Source organism: Orycteropus afer, unplaced genomic scaffold, assembly GCF_000298275.1.
Source record: "Orycteropus afer afer isolate SDZICR_OR568_19922 unplaced genomic scaffold, OryAfe1.0 scaffold00243, whole genome shotgun sequence".
NCBI lineage: Eukaryota > Metazoa > Chordata > Mammalia > Tubulidentata > Orycteropodidae > Orycteropus > Orycteropus afer.
In genome coordinates, this window is record NW_006921830.1 from 4,386,823 (window position 1) to 4,405,478 (window position 18,656).

Consider the following 18,656-nt stretch of genomic DNA (forward strand, 5'->3'; position numbering starts at 1 on the left):
TATATATATAAATTAAAATTATTCAAACGAGCAAAATCATAACTTTAAAGGTTCAGCATTATCAGAAAAAGTAGATAAAATTATTTAACAAAGTCATAATTTTGCATTTAAGATTTCAAACTTCTTCTAAATTGAAAAGAATGTAGTTAAGATTGAAAGAAAGAATAAAAAATTCACAGCCCATGAGTAACAAAATAAGATTGATTCTAACATCAGATCATGTCTTGACTAGTCCACCCCTGAAGTGATTCCTGATTCTTCTTTGAGGTACTGTAAACTAGACTTAATGCTGAGCTGAGCAGTACCACAGTACCATGATTTTTGTCAAACTGTACCAGAGAGAGAGAGAGAGAGAGAGAGAGTGAGAGAGGTGGTTGTGGTCAGAAATAATACCTCATATGAGAAGGAAAAAAAATGCTTTGAATCATTTTATTTTATTTTTCGCTCCTTAAATAAATTCAAGGATCATTTCTTCAGAAATACTTTCATTTTCAGTCTTTACAAGTTGTCCCTAATATTTTCTTTACCATACATACATTATACTGGGATATATGTTAATTAACTATGTATTAAATAGTAATGGTTTTATTTTTCCATCTCTTGCTACAATTGTTACTGCATAGTATTTTTTTCTTAATTAACATATATTTAAAAATTAGTACTAATAATTAGATTAATAATGAGGTTGCTGGCTAAATAAAACCAGTTACTGTCAACTAAACAGATATGAACTAAAATAAATCTTGGGCTATTTCTCCCAATATAGGCTAAAATTCAAATTCATTATTTACATTACTTTATTCCTATTTACATCAGGGGAAAATCTACCTGAAGTACTTCAGATTCACTGTGATATCCACTTGCCCTAAATACAAACTGTCAACAAAGTCTTTAAATGATGCAAAGAATTATGTGGGAAATACTAAGTAATGCTAAGTGACTCAGGATGAAGCAATAAGAAGTATATTCATGTTTATCATAAAGACTGTAAAAAATAAGCTTTTATTTAGATTGTCAGGAGGGTCCTTGAAAATGTTGATTAATGTATCATCAATAATGTGACAAAAAAGTTTCAATGAAGATGATTCACTCTAACTGAAAGCCAAAACAAATTGTTTTCTGGCATTTAGTCATTAAGTTGTCAGGGTATTAATAAATCTCAACTTTTTGAATTTGTAAGAACTCAGATTAGTGTTATTTTTTGTGGATTTATTCATTGCCTTTCTTTCTGCTTGCATGTATTAAATATTAGACATGTATTAGTAATGGATATAATTCATATTAATCAGCATTATTCTTACCAATTCCGATGCTCTTTAATTTTCACAGGCATAAAAACAATACTTAAATTTCTGGGTTACTATTAATACATTAGGAGCTCTGGTGGTGTAGTGCCTAAGGCATTTGATTGCTAACCAGAAGGCTGGTGGTTCAAACCCATCAGCCACTCCTCGGAAGGAAGACTGGGCAACCTACTTCTGTGGAGATAACTGGGAAACCCAAGAAGGGGTCGCTATGAGTCAGAACCAACTCGACAGCAGTGAATTTGCAGTTTTTTATTTTTAATTTTATTATTATTATTAACACATTAGGCGCTCTGGTGGCATAGTGCCTAAGGCATCTGACTGCTAACCAGGTTGCTAGTTCAAACCCACCAGCCACTCAGCGGAAGAAGATTGGGCAATCTACTTCTGTAAAGAATTACCATCTTGGAAACTGAAAGGGGGTCGCTACGAGTCAGAATTGACTTGATGGCAATGGGTTTGGTTTTATTAATACATTAAAAAATGGTTAAACATTTAAGCATCATTCTCTGAAAAGAAGTTAGTTGACTATTTGAAGTAAACAAGTGAGAAATAAGTTTAGGCCTTAAGGGGTAAAAGATTGTCAAAAGATCACAATAAACTGACTCCAAATATAGTTTTATAGTTTAAATTTCTAAAACAGTATAAATGTAGTAAAATAAAGATGTGACAAGGTTTCCAGCTATCGTTCTTATAGATACTTTGAAACAAAATCTCTCTTCCTTTTACAAATTTAATTTATAACAATAAAGAGATCCCCAAAACTTTGCATTTCAGTTGGTTTCTGAAAATACTAGGAGCAAAAATATTTTCCTCATTAAGAGATACAGATAAATATATTAATGCCTTTAAAAGTCCTATTAATTAGATTCATGAAACAGTGATAATTGTTCTCAACCACAGAGATAAATGGAACAGAAATATTTATTAGAAACATTTCAATGTACAATATAAATGTACAAAATGTTTCTTAATATTTTATAAACAAAATGTTTATATCCATTTACTGCACAGAATTACAATTTACTGTTTTCAAGTTGAATGTTTTACCAAAATTTCTAATATATATCATAAAGATATAACTAACTATATCCATAGAACATTAATATATTATTTGTTATAACATTTTTCAAAAAGCAAAGATACCTCTAAAAATGATTTATTTTACATCTTTAATATAGTAAAGATAAAGGGCACAGTTACTTTTTAGGAATATTTTGTCTTTCAAATGCAAAACAATATATTTTTATCTGCATGATACAATAGCTACTTAAGAATTTTGCTTTTGACACTGAGGCAGCATTAATTATTGCAGAAAAATCTTCAGTACTTTTTAAATAAGTATAAAATAGTATATCCTTTGGAATATAAAATATTTTTTTAAAAAATTCATAATTTAGCAATATTCATTTAGCTAAATGTACATATAACTAGGCTCCTTTGAATAAGAACTAAAAAGCAATTACAAATTATAAGATGAATTCTTGTTAACAAGTAACAGTTTTGCTGGACCAGAGAATATTACTATAAATAAACTTTATAATACATACAGCTTATCTGCAAGGAAGCTTACAAAAAAAGATTGTGAAAAAACTCCAATTTGATAATTTTGTAATTTTATATACAGTGGAAATAGAAAAGAACAATAAATCTAAATCATAATTCTGAATCTTGTACTAGCTAACAGAGTGGCATTACTCAAGTAATTGCTTCCCTGCAACCTATTTTTCAAGTTTTGTCACATAAGCCTGCATACTGTTCCATAAAAAGTAATGGATATAAAATTTAAATATGTATTGTCACCTCCAGTTTTCCATTAGTAGTCACTAACTACCCTCCTCTTCTTCCAACATCTGTATTTCCTGGGATAACTTGGCTTCACTATAAATTCATGTTGTCCAATTTCAACAGGTCTTTCTTACTCCATTGCTTATTTTTTCACAATTGCTTTCCCACACTTTTACCTTAGTTTTTAACCATTCAATCTTATATATTTTTTCTTCCTTTACACTGACAGTGTTTATTACTTCCATAAAATCATGATTTTCCAAAATGAGCTTCCTTCTATTTCAATTCAATTCATCTTAACTTTTTGAGTTTTCTAACTGCTTCTCCCTCCCTCCATGTTCATACTCTTTTCACTAGACAAAATTGGGACAGACTACTCAGAGGCCAATTTCTTCACAGGCTAAGACCTCAACACTTTAAATTTTCCTTCCACCACTCTTCCATCATCTTGTTCTCTCAGTAATATCATCTGTATTAGCCATCTACAACTTCCCTTGCTTTTTCAAGTACCTTTTATTCTTTAATATAAGCCATACCCTCCTAAGTAGGAAGGGCTAATTTAGCCTCTCTGGGTCTTTCTTATCTACTTGTATTTCTTCTCCCTTGCATATGCATGATTCCAAATAAGCAGTTTCCACACTTTCACTAATTTTTTTCTTTTTACCTAACTAGTCACTTTATGATTAAACAAACAAACAAACAAACAAAAAACCCAAACACGGCATCAAGTTGATTCCGACTCACAGTGACCCCCACTGGGATCCTAGACTGTAAATCTTTACAGAAGTAGATTACATCATCTTCCTTCTGTGGAGTGGCTGGTAGGTCTGAACCGCAAACCTTCTCGTTAGCCATCAAATGCCTTAGGTACTGTGTCACCAGAGCTCCTTACTTTATGATTAGGAAAGATAATTTTCCTTTCATGATGTGATTGAAACTAACTTAAAATCTCAATGATTTCCTGTTCTTTTTTTTGAAAACAATTATTTACTCTCTTATTTTCTCTGTAGTATTTGATCCTTTTTAGTATTCATCCTTATCCTTTCTTACCTTATTTTCTCATAGTACAATACTGATTTCACTTTTATCTTTATGATTACTAAAGAACACTAACTATGTACTAGGTATAGTTCTATTCAGTTAATACAATAGCCCCATGAAGTAGATCTCTATTATCATCCTACGTTGTAAGTAAAGAAATGGAAAAACAGAAAAGTAAAATAACTTACTTGTAAGTTCAAGCGCCAGGATTTGAACCCTGCAGTAAGTACTCCAGATCCTACATACTTAACCACTATACTATAAGGCCTCTGACTATTTCTGATAACTTTCTCTGCCTCCTTTGTTTGCTTCTCTTTTGTTCTTCAACTATGAAGAATATTATTGTCTATACTGTAATCAAGGGTCTTTACTTTCAGTTTTAGATTCTCACCTGTTTCAAGAAAAAAAAAAATACTACTTACAACTTATTCAACTTGCCTAAAACAAACAAATACCTATCCCATGTGGTAACTAAAATTCACTAGTTCTAGGCTACTGTTCTGGTCAACTCAAAACCATATGGTAATTTTTAGTTCTTTCCTCTCCATTTTGGGACTACAGAAAATTAGTCTCAAGACCTTATAAATTTTATTTTAAAATACATTTTAAATAATACACATATCTCAGTTTTCATGAGCAAAGGAGTTAAGTACTCATCATCTTGTTTTTAAAATACTATCTGGTCTCTTAAATTCACCTTCGTAGCAGAACTTCAAATAAGGTTTCCTTCTTGGCTAATTCAAGGCTCTGAAAAGTCACCAAAAAGAAATGTACTAAATTTTGTGTTATCAGCATCCCTCAAACTTGGAGGCCATAGAGCCTAATTTTAAGGTCCGATTAATTTGGATAAATTACTTAACATCTCTAAGCATCAGCTCCTACAAGTGTAACGAAGAATCAGTACCTTCCTCATAGGGTTTCTATAGGGATAAAATGTGATAATACATGTGAAGGGATTATTAGCACAATAACCAACACATCATAAGCAGGTGGTCTCTCTCTGTATGTGTGTATGTGTTTAATTTTTACTGCACTGCCTCTTACTCTACCTGTCATTACCTTTGCATTTACTCTACTACTGTTACTTTTATAATCACCATTACCGTTATTACTGCTACCTTTATTCTTGACCATAAAACTTTTTTTTTTTTTTTAACCTGACAAAGATTAACATCCCCTTGACTTACATAGAAGAAGCTTTAAAAAATATTGGTCTATGAAAATTATCTAACACAGATTGATTATTATGGAACACTACAATCTAAAATTGCATAGTAGATAGCTACTTGCCACAGTTTTCTTTTCCTTTTCCTCCCAAAAACAGAGCCTACAAGCACCCTAAGTATCTGTCCAGATTTTGTACAGAAGTGACAGAAATGGAGAAGCATCTCCCTTTCCCCTTTTATTTCCCTTTCACAATCATTCGGAGAAACTGAAAGGGCTCTTTTGGAGAATATTACGAAGAGTCCCTCGTTGACAGAACGTCGTCCTCCAGCCAGACATCCTAGGCTCTCTATCATCTGGTCCTATCCTACCAATCTAACATTAATTTCCTTTCACTTTTAACAGGAGTGTTACACTTCTGCCAAAATAGTCTCCTTAATGTTTGAACAAATATGATATCCTCATCCCCAAATATTCTTGGGAAGTAATAACTGAATAGTTCACCACATCTAATAGTTGAAGCTGGGGATAAGGTTGTCATGCTAGATTTCACCATATTGTTTCACTTGCCTGAAAAAAGTTCTTTTCCTTTCTACTTCTCTAATTAGGCAATTCCTATATAAAAATTCCTATTAAAAAAATACTACTTACAATTTATTCAACTTGCCTGAAACAAAGAAATACTTATCCCATATGGTGACTAAAATTCACTAGTTCTAGGCTTTACTATTCTGGTCAACTCAAAACCATATGGTAATTTTTAGTTCTTTCCTCTCCATTTTGGGACGACAGAAAATTAGTCTCAAGACCTTATAAATTTTACTTTAAAATACATTTTAAATCAGTTATTCCTATATAACCTTCAAGGTCCAGTTCAAGTCTCTGCCTATTTTACAAGACCCTGTCACTCTAGTCTACATTTCTTTAACATTCCTCTTAACTTCTGTAGTACCTAGCTTATATTGTTGTTTTGGTATATAAATTGTTTTATAATTTTATAAATTATTTTAAGCACTGAGGGTCTCTCACAAACTAGTTTTAGAGGACAAGGCCTATAATTTTATATCCGCTCCACAGAATGCACTAAGAAGGCATTTAATAAATTCATGATTGAATAAATGAATGAAGGAAGAAATTAACAAGTACAATTGGCTATTTTTGACAATTTTTCATGACTAAAGTAGAATTCGTTGGGCTAAGTGAGATTTTTTTTTTTGATATCTTAATTTGATTTTAGTATATGTAATTTTTAAATGCCTTTAGCCACCTTTTCCTAATGTAGCTTTTCTTAAAAATATGCTTGGGAAGTAACAACTGAATAGTTCACAACATCTGATACTTGAAGTTGGGTATGAAGTTGTCATGCTAGATTTCACCATTTGACTATTTTGAAAGACTTGAGAAACAAATATGAATTACTCTTATTTAAGAAATTATATTTGCTGGAGAACCAACTCATCAAAGGGTAGGTTTCCTTGGAGTATGATATTTTAGTTCATATTATTTCTTCAGTTACCAACTCTATCAAGATAACAGTTCAGAACACAATATTTTATTAAAAGTCCTCTGGTGTCAAAGTAGAACTTTTAAAGCAAGTCTTATTTCTTTAGAACAATATTTGACTTCCTATTTTAAGTCCAAATTATACATAAAATTATGCTTTTTAAGCAAACAAAACTTTAAAATATTGATCATTAAAAAATCAATGAAAAAGTGTAATAACTGAAACAATGAACCATATAATTTAATTCTCAATATGAATCCATGTCTACGAAGAAGTACTTTTTCTTGGCTCTAGCACTTTTTAAAATTAACTTTTTTCTTTGAACAATATTACTTACAGAAAAAACTGCTAATGAAAGTTTTTTTAAAAAATTAGGTTTAAAATACCTTCACAATTTATGTTAAAAGCAAATATATAATGTTATATCATTAGTTAGGGAAAGACTAACATTTAACAATAAATCTTATTAACCTATGTATTAAAGTCTAAAACATTACCTAAACATCATATAATCTACTTTTCATCTATTCTATAGGAAAATGGTTTATTTTAGACAATTATTTTATAATGAATAATAATTTATATACTTGACCTATTATTTAGGGAAGGATTCAGCAAAAATACTACACTGGTAAAGCAGCATCCCTAGAAAGTTAGAGCATGCCAAACTCAGAGGACAAAAACATCCACTTTATTTATAATACCTTGGGAATATGTTTGGCCTTTCTTCAAAATTTTCAAGTGATATTACAATTATATATTATTATAATTTTAAAGAAAGTACATAAGTTTTTAAAATATTTTCCTATTAAAACCAAAAAACCAAACTCACGCCGTCAAGTCGCATCTGACTCATAGTGACCCCTCCTTGGGTTTTCAAGGCAGTATCACTATGGAAGTAGATTGCCCAGCCTTATTTTATTTTTTGTTTTTGATACATTCCTTTGAATCTACTCTATTTCATATACATTATTGATTTCATGAAAATAATAAATAACCACAATAATTTTCTTTTAATCTCATGAAGTTCTACAAGGCTTATGAATGAACACAAACACACAAAAGTGAATCAAGCACTGTTACTTTTTTTTGAGCACTTATCATGACCTTAAATAACATTAGCTAAACAACTCAAATAAAAATAAACCAAGCCAAACATTTTAAATTTTAGTAAGCATAAATCTATAATAGCTCTGGATATATGGTAGCCCTATAAATTTCACACTGCCATAGAGAAAACTGAAACTTCAGCAATGATGCATATAACATTATTTAATTTTACTAGCTATTTTTTATTATACAAACTCATTCACATCATTGTCTTGAACATCTTGGCAGCAACATCATGTTACTCAAAGTATATTTTATTTACTTATTTTTAAAAATCAAGACATTCACTTCCACCCCTAAATATTCAAACTTTCTCATGGATGGAAGTTACAGAAGAATAGGGCTGGATTATGGTACAGTCAATAGACCCTACATCTCACTTATTTTGTAAGTTCAGGTGATTTTAGCCTAGCAATCCCTAAACTCCCAGTTTTAGAATCTGAACCAAAGTTTTCAACTATTCATTGTATAATATTTTATTATTATTCTTATCACACTTAGTATAAATAAACATTTCAAAACTATAAGTGGCTGTGAAGAACAAAAAAATTTACTAATGCTTAGTGCTTTAAAATACTGATATTCTACCCTGTATAAATTAAGGGATACTTTCTTAAAACATTTTCAGGGAGTACAAATCAAACAATTCTGACACTGACAAAAAGTATGACAGGAATGATTTTATATGGAATAAGAGCTGTATATACTAGTAGCCTAAAATTTGAAAATATAAGTCCTAATTATTAAATTCTATATTTACATTTGATTAGTCAGCATTCATGGTTATCTATATATTGATAAAACTGTTAAGTTTAAAAACTTGTTTTCAATTCAGAAACATGAAATTAATAAGACTATAAGCTACATTTCAAATTTATTATAATGAACAAATATTTTATAAATGAAATATTCTGTGAATTAATAGAAAATACATTTTTTTGAAGGCACAGTGTATTGATAACGGTCACAAATTAAGAGACTAATTGTAATAGGGCAAAAGCAGAAACAGTAATTATGAGTATAAAGTACCAAATAATTTGATAATTTAAAGAGTTTATGGAGCAGAATCCATCTTATTTCACATTAAAGAATGTCAGTTTTCCTTTTCGTCATGTCAGCCATTACTTAATCTTAAAAATTCACATCGGTTTTTGTCAAAGAAAATTTTTGTTACAGAAAATCCCCCATATTAAAAATTGGCCCTTTATGACATATTTGCAAATACTACACAAGTTACACAAAATAGAATAGCCAATTTATAACAAAGGACTGCTTGTTAGGTACACAGATTACTTATACATATTTGTTGATAAACATAAACTGTTGAACAAGACAATTAAATCAACAAAACAGGAATTTATAGTCATAATACACTGAAAGCTACAAATAGCACTAAAAATAGGGCAGTAAGAATTTTGAGGATTTGTTTCATCTAAATTTTTATACTTTATATAAAAAGTGATAAAATTTTAAATAGATTAAATGCCTACAAATTAGTTTCTAAAGTTACACAATTGCTCAATTAACACTAATAAATGAGTAACTCAATCAGTTAATCAGTCAATTAGGAGGCGACCTTAATATTATTTAAATAGCTAAGTGACAATTCTGGTACATCTTAGGCATATGCAGGAAAAAACAATTATATACTAAAATCTTAAGGTTCTTTTATAAAGAATTCATACTAAGCTGTGGATATTTCTCTTTGATTTCCCAACTAAACACTCACTTGTTTGATGCGATCTGGATTAACGGTGGTCTGGGGCTGTAGAATGCTGACTGGTTCTGTCTTGGCCACATTTTGGGGCATTTCTCGAATTTTTTCTGCAATGAAGCCATGAACTGCATTCAGTGCTTCAACTGTCCCCTGGATCAAGCACACTCGCTCAGTAGTACCTGTGGATAAAACATTAATTTTCAGAAAAGATGCTTTCTTACTTTGAATTAAGAAAAAAAAAAGCCATGAAAAGGAACAATGATATAATTATGCCAATAAAATAGTGGAAAATCTAGAACTCTAATTATATTCTTCAGTTGAAACAAACATAATTAATGCATATATGTCCTGATTATCATTCTTTTTATTCATTTTTTCCTGATTTTTTAAATCTCAAATGAAGCCTTTGATTTCTAACAGGGGCAGACATCCTGAGTACTTACCATTTTACTCATTCATTCACATAACAAATATTTACGGAGTGTGAGGCCAGAAACTATAGCCCTGAGATAATCTTTTTAGCACCAAATATTCCCTGAAGTCTTCTTAAAACCAAACATCAGTTTTGCTTAACTAGTAAAAATTGTCTGCCTTAAGCATTATGCTCTTTTAAGAACCATCTATATGGGATCAAGGTGAAAAAAGCAATTCAAAAGATTACACAGTAACTTTAAGTGGTAGTGAGTTTGTGTTACTGAGGAAGGACAAACTTAGAAAAAGAAGGTAAGAATGGTTGCACAACTCAAAGAACCTAATCAATGTGACTTAATTGCAGATGTAGAAACTGTTGAGTTGGTGTATGTTTTGCTGGGGTCACGTTCAACAAAAACAATAAATAAAATTTTAAAAAAGCGAGGATTAGAAACTGGTAAAACACAAATGAAGATCTATGTGCCTCCATCTTTCAAAGAGTTTACTATTTAGCCAGAAAAACAGACATTATTCAGTTAATTATAACATTGCATGATATGAAACAATAACGGAGGCACATACATGGATGGTTCAAAGGGTGAAAAGAATACTTGAATCTGTGGGGAGAGAAGTCTTGAAAAGTTTACATGGTAGATTTCTGAATTTCTATACTCTCTATTCACTTATTCTTTCTTCCTCTGATTACAGCAACAATCACTGACCTTCTCTATTTGTTTATATTTTACTTTCCCACTGGAATGAAAGTCCTAAAATGGCAGGATTAGTCTGCCTTGTTCTATGCTGTATACCCAAAGTCTAGTCACTGGCACATAGTAGGTGAACAATAAATATCTGTTGGATAAATGAATCAGTGTTGTCTTTATTGTTGATACAGTTTTAAAAAGAAAACAGACTATCAAGGTTAAAAAGGAAATATACAACTTAACGTAATAAGAATAAATGATCAGTTTTTCAGACTATTCAGTCTGAAAATAAAAACCAGTGCAGCAGTCTGGTATTTAAACTGCAACTTTTCTTCTTAGCAATCCAACATACACATAAACTCACTTCATAGAAAGAAATATTTATTTACTAAAAGTAATCAAAAAATCAAAATAATGCTATTTTAAAATTTACAAAATATTTGTTTTCAAAGCTAATGTGAAAACTTCAAGGACCCTATACTGTTTCCTTTTAGTGCTACAGTTTCAAAATTACAAGCTACCCTGGAATGTTTTTAAAACTTCTTATAGGCCAATGTTGTGGAAAGCACAGCACACTAAAAAAATTATAGGTCATTTACAGTGCTTTAAAGACTGTCATATAAACCAGTCTTTGGCTGGTGGGTTTGAACCACTATCCTTCTAGTTAGCAGTCAGACGCCTTTAGGCACTGTGCTACCAGAGCTCCTAACCTGAAAAACATAATGTGAGTTTGAGGGCATAGTATTTCCCTGGTTTTTCTTAAGCAGATCTTCACCTCCTTGTCTATCTTGATTTATCTCTGTGGTTCTGGAGTAAAGTGATCCAGTTCATAGGGAGGCTCCAGGGAGTTTTTATGCAGTTGTATTAATTGTCCAATAAATGACTAAAATAGGATGGGGAATGATCAATATAGCTAATGCAAAGTGTTCTCTTCTAAATCATCAGGCAACACAAAGCATAGATCAGATTACACTCTTGCTTTTGAAAGCAAGTAGAATGCTTTTTTGAGGATGTCAAGACAAGAAAGGAAATCAGTCAAACCCAAATAGGATTTTTTTTTCACCTCAGACATGGCACTGAGTGAATAAAGAGATTCTAGTTTAATACAATACATATCATGTCAGACAACACAGTAATCCCGATACTCTTCATATTGCGTAGACTAGCAGAGAGTAAATGGAAATCACTGAGCCATAAAGAAGTATGATTGTTTAAAACTAAATGTCACATAGCATGTATAAAACAATGTGGACAGAGGTCACAGGTTTACAGCTGCAGTACAGATTCTTTGAGGATTAAATTATACCGCTTGCATTAGAAATAACACCAAAACAAGAAAGGAAGAAAGAAAAAAGGAGATTGTACATGTACCACCAGGAATCCTCAGAAGAGATGCTGTCATATTCTTCTACTGAACTTTAATGGTCTGTACACTTAGATAACACAAAACTGTAATTTTTAAGAGGAAGTCACAAAAAGGAAAGAATGTCAGGTATATGACCAAACTGTGTAATAAAAATGAGTCTATAAATCATAAAAGTTACTGTTTTTGTCATTTTAAAGGCTTTTAGACTCCATTAGTGTCTAAACCAAACTGCTAGTTATTTATCATTTCATTTGTTTAAGAGTAGTATTTGATTCTCTTTGCAGTACAATAGCAACGAAAGCTGAAAATCAGTTGCATCAAAGTATGTGCTCACATTTGTATAATGTGAAGATTCAGGTGCATAAAATATTATAAATTTAAAATTACACTTTTAAGGGAGAAGTTATAAAAATTCTAACAAGAAGGTCAATGTCAAACACAGGCAGTAAAATTTAAAATGGCGTGACGTTTAGATTCACATGCAATATCAGATGCTGAAAAGTCCTAAGTTTTTGAAAACAGATACACTTAAAAAAATTCATAGTAAAATTTTAATAAATATTTAATAAAAAAATATATTCTCTCTGTGATATTACCTGTGTAATCTTGGCTAAGTCACTTAAACTGTTGCTGCTCTTATCTAAAGCAACATTCCCTCACTGGATCCCATCCTCTCTTACCTACCAAGTCCATTGTTCCTACAATTATCAGCAATTTCTTATATCATAATTTTTCCTAAACTATTGAATCATTCGCATCAGGAGACAAACATGTCATGTTTTTTTTTTTTAATTTTTTTTCAAACATGTCATGTTAACATGTTATTTTTTAAAGAGTCTCCCTTTATGACAGAATTATACTTATGCAAATTTAATGCAATAATTGACTTACCGATGATCATCAATGGGTAAAGTTAGATAAAAGATTAATAGAAAATTTTCAATTCAAACAAAATTGTTACCACCTGCCTTCACCAATCAACATCAGAGTCATTAAGAGAAAACCAAACACGATGTGCCTCTAGATATGATACAATATGAAACATACCACACTAATTCTGATGTACTCAAAAGTAGCTGAACCTAAATCTAATCAAGCCCTTAGCACTACATTACAGTTTATAGTTAAAACTGAAAACAGAGGAATGCCTTAAATCATACCATGAGGAAGCAAAGTGATAAATCCTGCATGTAAGATACCTTCCTTACAGGACAACGTGCCTAGTTCTTCAAGAAAGGAGGGACTGTTTTCGAGACTGAGACTTAAGAGACATAACAATCAAATGCAAACTGGAATATGACTGGCTCCAGTCAAACAAAAAACTTAAAAACATAACTGAGTCCTTAATAAGGACTGGATATGAGATAACCCAAACCTATTGCCACTGAGTCAACGCTGACTCATAAAACCCTATTGCACAGAGTAGAACTGCCTCACAGGGTATCCAAGGCTGTAAATCTTTATGGAAGCAGATTACCTCATCTTTTCTCCTGTAAAGCAGCTTGAGGGTTTGAACCACTGACCTTTCAGTTAGCAGCTGGATACGTTAACCAATGCACCACCAGATGCCCTTGGATATGAGATTAAAAAAAAAAACCTCACTGCCGTCGAGCTAATCTTGACTCATAGCAAACCTTCCTTGGGTTTCCGAGGCCAATCTTCCTTCCCAGGAGTGGCTGATGGGTTTGAACCACAAGCCTTCTGGTTAGCAGTCAAATGCTTTAGGCACCATGCCACCAGAGCTCCTTGGATGTTAGATAGCATCAGATAATTTCTGTTAATTTTAACAGGTGTGACTACGGCATCAGTTAATGTAAGAAAGTGCCGTTTTTTTTTTTTTTTTGAAATGCATACTGAAATACATATGGGTGTAGTGTCTGGTATTTTGCTTCAAAATATTTCTGCAACAATAATAAAAAAGGAGTAAATGAAATAGGCATGGCAAAATCTTGATACTGTTGATCTATATCAGTGGTATAAAGGGGTTTATTGTATTATTAAACTTCTATATCTGTTTGAAATTTTCATAATAAAAAAATTAAAAGCCCCCCTTGAACTCATACCTCTCTCTAGTTATAGCTCAATTTACTTGTCCCTTTTTATCATAAAATTCCTTAAATGAGCTATACTCTCTTTCTACTTCATTATTCATTCCTTTTATCTTGACTATTCCAGTATGGATTTAGTCTCTCCACACCACTGAAACCATTCATCACAGCAATGGGGCAAATCTACAAATTTATTCTTAATTCTCATGTTTGACCCAATAGCAGCACTAGACATAGTTGACCACTTTCTTCTTAAAACACATCATTTGGATTGCAGGATTCAACACATTCCTGGTTTTTACTCAATTGCTTCATTCATTCATTTGATAAATATTTATTGAGTCCCTAAGGCATTTGACTGCTAACCAGAAGGTTGGTGGTTCAAACCCACCAGTCACTCCTCAGAAAGAAGACTGGGCAATCTACTTTCATAGAGATACTGCCTTGGAAACTCAAGGAGGGGTCGCTATGAGTTGGATTTGACTTGACAGCAGTGAGTGGTTTTTTTGGTACTAAGTGTTAAATACAATACTAGAAGCTGAAGATATACCAGTGACCAAAACCTCCCATTCCACCCTCCTGGAAATCATATTCTAATTAAGGTAGACAGGTATTTATAAAAAACAAAATATATATGGAGAATACTAAAAGGATATAAGGGCTATGGAGAAAATTAAGGGACAGTATAAGGCAGAGCAAAGACAAAAAGGAAAGAAAATAAAAGCATGAAAGACATCTTGTCTGTCATGTTCACTGTTTTATCTCCAGTGGCTAGAACTGTGCCTGCTACACATTAAATGGGAGCTCTGGTAGCATAATGGCTAAGACACTTGCCTGCTAACCAGACGGCTGGCGGTTCAAACCCACCAGCCACTCCTCGGAAGGAAGGTTGGGCAATCCTACTTCCGTAGTGATACTGCCTCGGAAACCCAAGGAGGGGTCGCTATGAGTCGGGGCCGACTCGACGGCACATAACAACAACAACAACACATTAAATACTCAACAAGCATTTTTTTAAGATTCAAATAACTCTTCAGTCTAAATTACCTTATCTGTAAAATGAAAATATCTAAATGATATTTCTAAGACCTTTTCATCTATAAAAATATCTATAAACCAGTTAAGACTCTTTGGGTTCATAAGCTTAGTCAATATACGGGAAAATGAAATATATTTTGGACATTACTTTAAAAAATGTAAGAAGTTATAAATCATTATTATGTGGATTAAAGATCATTCCTAAGGAAAGCTCTGGGAAAAATGATAGAACAAATAATAAATACATACCTTTTTTTCTTACGAGTGTAGGAAAAAAAAAATAGAACTCTGAAAATACATTCTCTAAAGGAGTAAGGTTTGGGGAAAAAAAGGAATAATTTCATCTGTAGTCTGAAATACAGTCTAAAACTTTTTGATACCTGAGATCTATTTTAGTTGTCAAATTAAGAATGAGAATATTCTAGAGTAATGAGTATTTACTAATGATTTGATACCCATATTTCCTTCAATTATGATGAAAATTAGTGAAATTTTGTTTGAATGTAAGATGTATTAGTTTATATACCGATTGAGAATAAATATAACTCCATAACTTATGATAAGCTATATAATTTTTCAGGAAATATTATTTTGTCAATCTAAGATAGGACATTTCATTGGATGAATGATGGTGAAATTACGCAAAACAAAATTAAACCAAATATCTAATAAACTCACTGCCATCGAGTCGATTCCGACTCACAGCGACGCTTTTTGGTTTTCTGAGGCAGTAAATCTTTACGGAAGTAGATCCCAGTCTTCTTTCCACAGAGTGGCTAGTGGGTTTGAACTGCTAACCTTCTGGTTAGAGTCAAGTGCCTTGCATATAGAAATTTTTTGGTCCCAAAAAGAACTGAGAAAAAAGATCAAATAACTGCAGTAGGCAAAAATTGAAATTTAAAACAAAACAAGATGTATAGATTAACTTTTACAGGAAGAGTACAGCTGTGTGTACTGAGAAATTACTACAGTAAAATCTGCAAAGTTGGAATCTGTGTAAGGACACAGAATGCCCTTGGAGGAGGACATCACACTTGGTAAAGTAGAGTGTCAGCGAAAAAGAGGGAGATTCTCAGTGAGATGGATTGACACAGTGGCTGCAACAATGGGCTCCAACAAGGGGCCAACGTTGGTGAGGATGATGCAAGACCAAGCAGGATTTCATGCTGTTGTACGTAGGGTCCTGACGAGTAGAAAACTAATTTGACAGCACTTAACAACAAGAATGTTATTATACAGTAAAGCCTGTGAAAGCCAGAACCTGTATAATAGAAGGAAAATGCAAATATTTTCCACTAATAGAGTCACAGAAAAATGCTAAGAATGCACAATGTCAAAGATAGAAAACTTGTGAGACATGGAAAAACAAGGAGCCTCGTTGTGTTCTGGCTCTCACAGATTTCAATGTAATTCTGGATAGGTGATTTGTTGGTGGATAATAGTTTATTTGTTTCAAAATAACATGTACTTTCTACCATCTGAAGAAATACCTCCCAATTTATTATATATTTTCTAATATATTTGCATCCTTGATACTTGGAAGGTGCTGTCATGGCACTGATTTGATGGCAATTTATTATTTTTTAAAAATGTATATGTGTGCATGTACATTACAGAGAGAGTTCCCGGATGGTATAAATAGTTAATGTGCTCGGCTGCTAACTGAAAAGCTAGTGGCCTGAGCTTACCCAGAGATGCTTTGGAAGAAAGGCCTGCCTGGAGATCTACTTCTGAAAAATCAGACACGATAACCCAGTGGAGCACAGTTCTTCCCTGACACACACTGGGTCAACAAGAGCAGAAATCGACTCAATGGCAAGTGGTTTCATGTATATATATTATCAAATTCAAAGCAAACTGACTGCCGTCAAGTCAATTCCGACTCATAGCAACTCCCAGTGGGTTTCTGAGGCTGTAAATCTTTATGGAATTAGCTCACCCCATTTTCTTTCCACAGAGTGGCTGGCAGATTTGAACCACTGACCTGGTTAGCAGCCAAATGCCTTATTCACTATGCCACCAGAGCTCCTTTATGTGTGTGTGTATATGTATATGTCTATATACCTATATATATATATATACCTATATATACATATATATTCTCATTTAAAGCTCACAATAACCAGGGCAGATAATATTATCTCTAACTACAGATAAGGAATTGGAAAATGGTAAGCAATTGGACGAAGGACACAAAACTAACAAATGCAGGGAGATGGAGGATCTCATCAAACATTCTTTACGTTACCACATACCTTCCTAAAAAGTAATGTTAAGCCAGTCATCAAATTAAATCCATTTTAAAATCACATATGCTTTAGCTTGATTATGGAAAAATAAATTTTCACATAAGTTTGATCATTTTTAAAAATACATTTAGTCACACCATTAATATCTCTGCATAGATTTAGTCCAAATCTGGCATACAATGAAAAACTACTGACCCTTCAAGCAGAAAATAGACCACCACAGGAGATACTCAGTAACCGTGTGGGCTGTTACCAAGAGTTTTAGAGTAAGTTTTCAGATAAACAAAAGCATTTAATTGCCAAAAAGGTAAGTTCAATTTGTAATTACAGCCTTTATACCATTATACCACTACGCAATTTGATAATACTTCCTCCTACCCTAAAGTCATTAAAGGGGAAATGGACTATTTCAATAAGAGGTTTTTTTTCTGTTTGTTTTTGAATTAATTAACATCTCATATAATGCAATGTAATAATATCTTTTCTTCTCCAGGTGATTAACCCTCTTTGCAATCCTGTCTCTTTAGTCCCAAGCCAACATAGTGAAGTTTTGATTCTCTTTTTATAGAGTATGCCTTAGTATTAAAATATATTTAATCAAGCCAAAAGATGAAATTATATTTCCAAAAAGTCTAAAAGATAATAATATTCTCCAGAGAACTTCAGAAGAAAAAATGTATGACAATGAGAGATTGTTATCTAGGTTTTCATTCACTTACTCTCTGTTCCATGAATGCAAATGGGATAGTAATTTACTTTTAAATAATCATTCCCATGAAATAGCACCAGTAGCATAGAGGATTCTAACTTCTGAAGAATCCTAAATATTGAAAGCAGATATTCTGAAAATCGTAAATAATGACAATAAATGTTTTCATATGTAGTGTAATTAATTTTCAGTTTGTATATTCTGAGGCATGCAAAAGGTCTAACAGTTATGATGATGACTACTTGTTCATTCATATCATATGATCATTATAGCAATCCTAGTTTGGCCAATACTATCTTTCAACTTCCATTATGCATTATAGGAATAGAAAAATGCCATGACCAAATTTCACTAGACTTTGATTAAATTTTTATTTGCATATACAAATACAGACTTGCTTATGCTCCCTTAGGAAGCTCTGGTAGCATAGTGCCTAAGGCACTTGACTGCTAACCAGAAGGCTGGCAGTTCAAACCCACCAGCCACTCCTCAGAAGGAAGGTT

General features: G+C 32.3%; 1 protein-coding gene across 1 annotated transcript in view; it reads right to left on the reverse strand.

The window, feature by feature from the left end:
* Positions 1-18,656, reverse strand: part of NOVA1 (NOVA alternative splicing regulator 1) — a 165,540-nt gene that overhangs the window by 26,927 nt on the left and 119,957 nt on the right. The window contains exon 3 of the mRNA XM_007949249.2: positions 9,641-9,807. Within this exon, the coding sequence (XP_007947440.1) occupies positions 9,641-9,807 (167 nt within the window). The remainder of the gene's footprint in view (positions 1-9,640; positions 9,808-18,656) is intronic.